At 40.2% G+C, this 10,368-nt stretch overlaps 1 protein-coding gene across 1 annotated transcript; it reads left to right on the forward strand.

Annotated features, from left to right (window-relative positions):
• The first annotated feature begins 1,090 nt into the window (after positions 1-1,090).
• On the forward strand, positions 1,091-10,194 carry LOC117832109 (centriolar coiled-coil protein of 110 kDa-like). The gene is given in 15 exon segments (XM_034711088.1): positions 1,091-1,479; positions 2,224-2,435; positions 3,335-3,463; positions 4,460-4,571; positions 4,574-5,671; positions 5,835-5,956; positions 6,238-6,415; positions 7,360-7,469; positions 7,566-7,682; positions 7,881-7,982; positions 8,065-8,181; positions 8,685-8,758; positions 8,854-8,919; positions 9,012-9,065; positions 9,404-10,194. Coding segments are annotated over 14 exon segments (2,520 nt in total). The 5' UTR covers positions 1,091-1,479; positions 2,224-2,270; the 3' UTR covers positions 9,480-10,194.
• The last annotated feature ends 174 nt before the right edge of the window (positions 10,195-10,368 follow it).

A 10,368-nucleotide genomic window follows, 5' to 3' on the forward strand; every position in this document is an offset into this window, starting at 1 on the left:
AATGTACTTGAGTACTGTTCTTAAGTACATGTTTTGAGTATCTTTATTTTACTTGAGTATAATTTGGGGGGGATACTTGTTACTTTTACTCCACTACATTCAGAAGACAATTATTGTACTTTTTACTAAACTACATTTCTATCAATGCTCTAGTTACTCACTACTTTTGCTTTGAATTCAGCTCATGCATTTCCTTCTCTTTTCTGAAATCTGATCCCTAAGACAGTACAATGTGTTGGTGTAGTTCTGTTTGTCTCAGTGGTTCAGCCATACCTGTATATCGTGCGTCTCCATGGTTGAACGTGGAACAAACACAGAGCAAATTTCACTCAGATAAGGCAATGATGGCTATAATTCTCCACCTGAGCACCCATGGCCATATCTTCAGCCCGTGTTAGAGGTTTTTGAAATGAAGAATGATACGTATCGTTTGAATGCTCTCCTTGTTTCCCACTCTGCCCAAACATATAACAATCACTGTCCAACCTGAGAAAGTGTGTTGAGCTACGTAACATTTGTTTCATTCCGGATGAACATTTCAAACTAAGTTTTCTGTGCTTGTAGTAATTTAGTTGCTGTTTTTATTACATGGCATAGTTTTTAGAGATTTCAAGTAATGGTTTCTAACTTAACATAATGTAACTGAATGTACGCATTCTTGACTGCATTTCTGTTTTTCTGAAAATATAATGTTTTGAGATTTTTTAAGAAGTCCTTTGAATACAAGTATTTTAAAAAGCAAGTACTTCAGTACTTTAACTCAAGTAATAACCTGACAGAGCAACGTTCCCCTGTAATATTAGTTAGGAGTAGTATTTGACCTGCAGTATCTATACTTTGACTTAAGTAATGAAGCTGTGTACTTTGTCCATAACTGGTTATAACAAAACAAAATAAAAGCATAGTAGAAAACACATTTTATTTCAGTCTCATTAAGGGCCCCTCTCCCCGCTTGGGCCCTAGGTTGTTAGTCCCTCCCCCCCACTACGACGCCCCTGACAATAACACAAACACGAACCTTAGAAAAGGGTACCTATGGTTATCTGTCATAAATGATGTGAGAGGGTGAGGTAGTCGTTCGACAAGGACCTCGTTCCATTTCTCTTCCTGTTGGACCCTTACTTTCCTCTGGTTTGTGTATTCCTAAAGTAAAGACGTTTTTCGCACCAGTCGTACTAATTATTGCACAATTACCTTCATACCTTTCGGTGAATGAGAGTGTATTTAACGAAATCATCCGAGAAGTTGACGTGAATAGATCTCACGGACGGTGTTGGAATGTGGCCCATGTGCTGTTGCTAGGAGGCGCTGTTGGAGCCCGGAAGAGTTGAAGATGATGTTATAATGATGATGGGAAACCCGAGATAGATAAAAGGCACGTAAGGTTCATGCTTGCTGTTTCCCCACGGCATTTGGTGCGTCTTCCACACTCGTATTTGGGAAGAATGGACGGAGACATCACTTTTCTCCATTGTGAAGGTAGGAAACGAACAATAAACGCAAGTGTACTGTGACAAGCTGTGATTCTGCATGGAAACATCTGTACAAAAACACATCTGTGACTTCAAAATACGCATTAAAATTGATTACATGCCATAACGTGTCACATTAATGCTGGTATCATGCTTGCTCTGTCAAAGCAGGGTAAAAAAAATGAAACCTTCCCACCTTTACTGTGTTGTCACGTTGTAATGAATCAGTATGCGGTGGCGGATGTAGGTGAAGATCACCGGGTTACTGGCATCATCATGAAGACCCCAGTTTGTGTTAGCCGAGTCATATTCTAACAGATGCAACCAGAGTTTCAGGATTCACAAAGCAGCTTAAATGAAAACGTTGTGTTAATTCATCCAAAGCTAACGCCCTGTATTGCTCTAGCTACCTGACAGTGAAGGGTCTCTACCATCCATCTTGCTGACAGGTAATTCAGGAATAGAAACTGTATTGATCAGACACTCGAGTCGATTCTGTCTATTTCAATGTGACACGGAAATGGAAGTCAGGCACCAGCAAAGTCTAGATAGAGAGGAATGGTAGGAATGTGATGAGTGTGATACAACCTCTAAAAGCAGACAGACCCTCTTTTGTTACAGAAGATTAGAGCTGCTCTTCCACATGTCATCCCAAATGTTTTCCTCTGGTGATCCACACCCAGGGCAGTCTGAGCTCTCGTGTCCAATAAATCGTGGAAGTGAGTCTAATTCATTCTCTGTTTGATAACAGCTGGGTGACAAGGCTACATGGGTGTGCGCATGCTACTCTGATCGTGGATGTGTGGGCGCCCAGAGATGGAAAGCTACGAGGAGTTCTGTCTGCAGAGTTTGGCCATACTGCAGGAGGGGGGGAGATTCAAGAAGAAACCATGTGATACACTGGGGTCCTTGAGGGCTTGCTCGGCCATCCGCTTCCATGGAAGAGCTGTGCTTTCACCCCTGGTAAGAATAAAAAACAGGAATATGATCTGTTGCTGAAGCGAAAACACAATCAAATATAGCAAGAACCATGGTTAATTGATGTTTTTAAAAGGTGTTTATGGTGTATGTTCTAGGGAAAGGTGCTTTATACATAGATAACTGAAAACAGACAATGAAAATGTATTTGTAGAAAGGATGAGGAGTCAGTTTGAACATTTGAACATAGTTCAAATTCAAATTCATTAAGGTTCATTGAACCTTTCGAAATGGAAATCAAAGAAATTACTAAACTTCAGATCTTATATGAACTCAAACACAGCAGTGATGATGTCTGAAATGATGGCTTGCACCCACATCTTGTCCTAAAGTGGCTCAGCTTTACAATAACAAGATTTTTGGTTGGTTTCCCCAAAGAGACTGCACAGCTGTCATTGCCTGCTGTTGCTGTGTGGTTCTAACAAAATGCTAGACAGAGCGAGCATGGAAAGGGTGTTTTCGTAAATAAATCAGGCATAAATCAAATGTGAAAGGAGGTACATAATCACATGGTTTAAATTCAATTGAAGATAGTATTAAGGGGAAACACACTTCTTTTTATGTTTGTAGTTTGAGCAGTCTCAATTGGATCAGCAGCTGGCAGAGGAAAGAGATAATTGATGACGACAAACACATAGGATGTTTGATGTTAGTCAGGAGAATCCATCCGCTCGTTCCTACTGACAAAACATATTTTAATGTTTTGGATATGATGGAACTACCATACTGTCCCTAGATAAGCAAAAGAGGACTGTAAGTGTTTTTGTGTTCAAAACATAAAGAAACCTCCAAGAAGTACATTTTGTGGACTGGCACAAAGCTGTTGTAGCTGAAACAAATTTTTGAATCATTGTCACCGTACAGTATGTTTTTTCTTTCACCAGTTGTGTGCAAAGCAGCGTGATGAGATTTGTGACCTTAGACGGAAGGCTGTCCAGCTGGAGGTGGACAGGCAGAAGCAGCAGAAGAACAGACTTTTGTCTCGGGTTCAGGACATACTGGACCAAGTTCAGGTTAGTAGGAAAGTATGGTTCAGGTCCCTGACTTGGCGTGGTCTGGATCAGGATGGAAAGTGTTTGGCGAGATTAATTTATTATTTTGTAAGCTTAGAGAGTTAAACAGATGAAGTTATGAAACAAACTTTGTTAGTTCCATAGAAAAACTGAACATCATACCACACTGCTATGGAACATTTAATTACCTTTTTTTTGCATCTATTCCTGAGCACATATCCTCTAAATAGGTCTGTGTGTCAGTCCCATGATTGAGAACAAAACCTGAATTACAGTCTGTCTCAAAATCTCTTGAGACATTTGCAGACTTGAATACAGGTTTTGTGACTCATCACTGTCTTTAAGGCTGTGCTATTTATAACTTTGGTTGGCCTTTTCTGTCAGCTAAACATGCAAAACAATACAACTGCAAAAAAGTTCTGTTTTTGTTGTTATGGTCTAGGAAAGATTTGATTGGCAAGTCAGTGTCTGTTGTTGCTATACTTAACCTTAATGCCAAATAAGAATGTATGGTTTTTTTTAAACAAAAATATATACCATCCTCGGGGGATATTAGATGGGGCATATTTGTTGAGGAATCTGGATAATAATCTGTTGCATGATTTTCATGATGTGGAAATCCTGGAGAATAATACTACTGTGCACACAAGTTATATTGATATTACATTATCATACTCTTATTATACATTTCTTGATCTTGTGTAATACGTTTGCATGTTATAATAACTCAAAAACATCGTATTATTATGGTACACTTTCAAGTTACATTGTGATACTGTTCATTTTTCCCTTTTTAGCATGTCAGGAAAATGCTCCAGTAGAAAGTAGCATGTTTACATTTGGTGTTTTGGTTAACTTACTGAGTTAAAGTTCACAAATTGTGATATTCTGAAGTCTGAATTCAGAAAATCAGCTCTCCAATATCAGGCTGTTTTTGAATAATGGATGATTTATTTGTGGAATGCTCATCATTAGCTACCTGTTTTCCTTGTACAGATACATAAAGCACCAAATCATGAAACTGAAATAGTGCAAGCCTCTAAATCTGCGACGGTTACTGGCTACACCCTGGTCACTGACTCTCCTGGACTTCCCAGAGACCCTGGATTTCGATTTCCAGCAATAATCAGCCTGGAACTTCTGCCTGCTCTGTGGCCCCCATCCTTAATGGCTTCAAGGCAGAGGAAGAGATGAAGGTGGAAAGGGAAGACAAGAGTGAGGAGGAAGAGGAGGAGGAGGAGGGGGACATCAGTCTGGACAGCCTCCTTAAGAGATCAAGAGAGTATGTGAAGAGAGAGCAGAGCCAGCAAGGGTCAAACACAGTCCACAAAGTCAGCAGGACCCTCCCACCTGAGACCGTCTCTGACAAGGAGAATAGGAGCTGTGATCCCACGGAGGACACAGGAATTGAGTTTGGATTCAGTCTGCATCATAGCCCCATTGGACCACCTCAGACCAAAATCCAGCATCAAATTCTGTACAACCCCAGTCCCCAGCAGTCGGGCTGTTTGTCACCTAGTCTACCGGACAGGTATGCTCAGCTCCCTAGTCCAGAATCCAGCATTAGTCCCCGCCCACAGAGACGAAGACCACGCCCTGTGTCAACTGGAAACATCCATATTTCGTTTCCCATCGGCCCAGCGGATCTTATTCCCCGAAGCCCTGGCAGATCAGGGGAAGGTACTAGTGTGGCAGATTGGGGAGAGGTTCTCCTAGGGGCCACCAAAACCTCCAATACCAGGAGCTCCACAGATAGTGAAGGTAGCAGGAGTGGCAGTCGTCGGTCCAGCCACTGTGGCACCAGTCCAGTGCAAGAGACCTGTAGCCCTGTTAATGCCTCAGGTCTCAGTCCTAAGGGACACCATGACCATCTGATTGCAGGATTTCGCCGGCGCTGCCACACAATGGACAGCCAGCTGCAGACCTATAAATCTGGAGTAGAGCACATAGACCGCAGCCAGGAAAGGGTTCCTCGCTTTATGGCAGGAGTCACATGGTTGACTCCGAGTTGGCGAACTTCTGCAGCCCCTTTAAACCAGTCGTATGAGGTTGATAACTCCTCACCATCCCTGCAGAGGCCCCACATTACTTCTGACTTGCCTCAGGTGAAACTCAGGATAAAGTCTGTTGACCTTCAGGGGATGAACACTGGAAGGATCCCACCAGCTGTCTTCAGAAATACAGCTGAGGCACAGATCAGCCAAACAGGTGAGTTAATTTAATATGATATATTCTCTGAAATTAACATAGTTTGCCCACTGCAGATTTTAAGTTGAATATTGTAAGACAGAGAGCCATGATATGTGAAAAAAAAAAATGAAGGGGCAAAAGATTGATGAGTTTGTTTGAATTTATTTGGGCATATCCACAGAGGAGACACAGAGGCGGGCGCAGGCTCTGGAGGACATGCAAAGGCGCTTGGAGGAGGAGCATGCCTTGCAGATGTCTCTGCTTTTGGTTGAGCAGGAGAAAGAACAACAGCGCCTCTGTCTGGTCAGCACATGAAATCACAATCAAAAATTATTTTTTTTTAAGTACAAACCAAAAAGGGATTTCTTCAGAGGTTTTCCCTAAATTTATTATTTAGTTGCAATGGGGACTATATGTTTTGTTGCTTTAAGTGAAAGTAATGATGTGTGTATGTGTGTGTGTGTGTGTGTGTGTGTGTGTATGTGTGTGTGTGTGTGTGTGTGTGTGTGTGTGTGTGTGTGTGTGTGTGTGTGTGTGTGTGTGTGTGTGTGTGTGTGTGTGTGGGTTGTGTCCACATCTTTAAGGAGCTTGAGGAGACAGAAAGAAGACTAAAGGAACAGGGATGTGTGCGACCTTCAAGTGGGGACGCTAGTGGGTGGAGCTGCAAGTCCGTGACTGGCAGCTGTCCTGTTATGAGCCCCTCCTGCCCAGGAATAAGTCCTGCTCACACACCAGCTGAGCGATCACCTGGACACAGTATAGGTACCACTTCAACATGCTTGCTTTTTACTGAGTTAATGTTTGAAATACTGTGGCAACAAAAGATGGCACTGCATGGCCTTGCACCAGACTACTTATCAGAGATGCTTTTAGTGTATGAACCAGGAAGGCCTCTCAGATCCTCCAGCTCCTCTCTTTTAGTTGTTCCTCAGGGGAGAACAAACATTTGGTGACACTGCTTTCAGTCACTATGCTCCTAAACTATGGAACAGCCTGCCGGAGGATCTGAGGGGAGCTGACAGTGATATTGAGACTTTTAAATGTAAACTAAAAACGTATTTATTCAGTCTGGCTTTTATGTAGGGTTTTATTATTTTATTACTTACTTTTTACTATTATATTGATTTAAATGTTGCTTTATTATTCTATTCATTTTAACTTTTTATCTTATTTTATTTTTATTTATTCATTCATTCAATTTATTTTATTTACTCAGTTATATTGATATTTTTAGCCTTAATTTTATTTTCAACTCTTATCCTGACCCTTTAAATGTATTTATTTTAACTATTCATATTCTCAATATTAATTTGACGCTTTAACTTATTTTGATTCCAAATTTTATTTCATGTATTTTATTGCTGAAGGTGTGCATACGTCTCTATTTTAGTTTTTTTGTATATGTTTTGCCATTATTTTATGTCTGCTTCTTTCTTGTTTTCAATTGCTGTAAAGCATTTTGGTTTGCATTTAATTTGTATATGAAAGGTGCTATAAAGATAAAGCTTGATTGATTGATTGATTGATTGATTGATTGATTGATTGATTGATTGATTGATTGATTGATTGATTGATTGATTGATTGATTGACAGGTATTGAGGACTATTATCTCTTGAGAAATAATTACCTGTGTTAAATTTATTGAAGCAGAAGCAGCCATAACTATACACACAAATTAAAGGTATGTATTTGTTTTGTACTCAAGGTTTCCCCAGTCCTGGCAGTTCCTGTGTGTCCACTCCCTCTGTCCAATCTCCCATCTATCTTTGGGGGCCCACATGGACAGTTAACAAACCTCGAGCAAGGCTAAGTCTGGTGGGTAGACAGCTTATGGGAGAACATGTTTATATAAATTTATATTTAACCGTAGCTGTTTTTTTTTCAAACAGTCGTATCTTCATTTGTACTCAGGTATTGACAGCAGAGCAGCAGACAGCGTTCTGTCAAATTGGAGCCATCATCCGTGGCTTCCTCACACGCAGACTGCTCAAGACAGAGAAAGTCAAACACCTGCGCCAAACTATTGTGGTAAAATCAAACTCTTACCCTCTCACACACACACACACACACGCACACGCACACGCAAACGCACACACACACACACACACACAAAAAGATCAAACAGATTACAAATAAGGCCATTTAATTAATAAACAACTTGCATGCTACTGCCAAAAGCAAACCTCCATGTTCCTGAGTTTTAATTGTGTATTTATGCATGCTTAGGATACACAAGAGTTCATCCGTTCCTTCCAGACTGAAGCTCCTCCGAGGAGAAACACCTCCTCAGCACAAGATCGCTCCCTGCAGGACAGAGTTAAAGCCCAGGTATGAATGTGTAGTGACAGTGTATTGACAGCAGAGGTCCAACATGCTCCATCTTTATGTGTGCATCTTTTTTCTCCCTCAGTTACGGGCAGCCCTTTATGATATCTATGACATCTTCTTTGAAATGCCGCTGGGGGATCGATTAGCGTTGCTGCAGCAGGACAGGGAGCTGCGAGCAGAAAGGAAGCTACGAAATATGGTAACTGAAAAGCACGTCAGAAATCACTGCTTTAGGAGAAGAAAGTGACAAATGTTCCAGGTCTGAAATCAAAGTTCAGACATCTTGTCACACTTATGTCTTTAGTAATGATTGGAACGAACAACTTCTGTTGGTTCTTTTGCTTTGTGTAGTGAAGCAAGTTTATGATTTTGAGGTTTTATTGTGTTACTTGCCAAATATTTGTAAGTCTTAACAATTTTTTACAAATGTTTTTTATTATTGCAATGTATCTACAGATTTTTATACGCATATTCTATTTAATCTTAAAACACATACTTCATCTCTTAAGATTAAATAAACTCTGCATGCCTGCTGTTAACTCATGGAAAAATACACACAATGAGCCAACATTTACCAAATCTTCTTGGAAGACAGTGTTTTTTTTGGCAGCCGTCTTACCTGCTTTATCTTGAGTTGTCAAAGTCAATACTTACATCATTAAGAGGACACTAATGTTCATGCTGGTCATGTCAAACCTGCAGGAGAAAGCCAAATGCCCCAAGGAACGAGTGGTTTTGTCTGCTGCCACACAGAGATCTCTGGACAGGAAAAAGAGGTGCGATGAGAGAGAACTGCTTAAGAGTTTACTTTCAAAGTTAATGTTTTAGATGTTCAGGGATCTTAAGTGTGTTTATTTTTCGTTCAACCCAGGGTTGGTGAATCCCCAGCACAAGCTAGGAAGATGCAGCAGAAGCCAAAGAGCCCCACTACTAACAGGTACCTAACAAAGCGATAAGAATTTAACACCTTGTTTTGTACCTTTTTTGTAGATGATTTTTTTTTACATGTATCATATCGTCCCATCCCAGAGCCCTGAAGCCAAACCAAGGCCAAAATTCTCCCAGCCAGCTGAACCGCCAAGGGTGAAATTACTTCCTTGTGTTTCACAATGCATAACTTTTGGACCCTCTATAATAAACCTTATCCTATCTCTTCTTTGTGACCTTGTCAACACATACACTGTCAGATGTCATTTATAACTCTGCTACAGAGAAAATCATGATACATGTGTGAGAGGCTGCTCCTGTTCTGATGTGTGTGATGAATTAAACCTTTGTTGTTTCAAAGGATGGAATTTTTCAACACCGACATTATTTCAATCACTACCAGTAAATGTAACAGTCTAACTAAATGCATGCATTTCAGCTCTCACCTATGTCTCCAAAGTCATCACAGTATGATGGTGTTTGTTTCTCCTCAGGAGCTGGTACCGGAGGACCCCAGAGGAGAGAGTGAGACGCTCAGACAGCCTGAAGAAACAGCACTCTCTGGGTTAACCTGTGACTCAACATCCCATGAGGAAGTGTGAACTTGAATTTTTAGTCTTTGAATACAAACCGTGCACCACTGAAACTTAAATCAATGCTGCTAATCATATGATTGTCTGTATTCTAGCTTCTGACATATAAATGATTGTATTTTCCTCCACACTTCACACAATGCCGCTGTTGTTGACTGTTGTAGCTTGCTTGAAAAGCTTTGAGTAGCAACATTTGATTGTTCTAAACAAAGTTCACATGTAGCCTGAGGATTTTATGATTAGGCTGATGTAGTTTGTTTTCTTTTTTCAAGAAAAAATAGAAATATCTGTACTTGAGTGGGAGATTGGGGATATATCTGAGCCTAAGAACTATGCCTTTGTCATCTGTAGTATTTTAGCATGCATGTATTTACCATAACTGTCCATGAAAATCTCATGCATAAAGCTAGAAGTGAATTTAAAAACATCCGTTTAAGTCACATAATGCAGCTGCCATCAAAACCATTCAAGTGTGTAAAATGTGACATGTTAGTTTCTTGTGCAAGGGCTTTGAGTACCCACTTCTGCTTTACGTCTTTTATAAATGGTGCCAAAATGACAATACTATGAGACATTTTTTTTCTGTGTTTTACATTTGGCTAAAATTGGTACCAACAATGTAACGTAATGCACAACAGACTCTCAGTGTGAAGTTTCTTTGAGTAAAACTAAATTATTGCAACACTATAAAATGCAGTCTTTCCTTGTTTTTACACTACCAATGTCAAGAATGTATGTTTGAATATTTTTATTTATATGAACATTAAATCTAAACACATACAAATCATTTTGTAGAACTGTTTTTTTACTTTGATATCGCACTGACCTTATTCTCCGCGTCAGAGGTCTCTGCATTACTGAAACCT

This window comes from Notolabrus celidotus, chromosome 20, assembly GCF_009762535.1.
Source record: "Notolabrus celidotus isolate fNotCel1 chromosome 20, fNotCel1.pri, whole genome shotgun sequence".
NCBI classification, from domain to species: domain Eukaryota; kingdom Metazoa; phylum Chordata; class Actinopteri; order Labriformes; family Labridae; genus Notolabrus; species Notolabrus celidotus.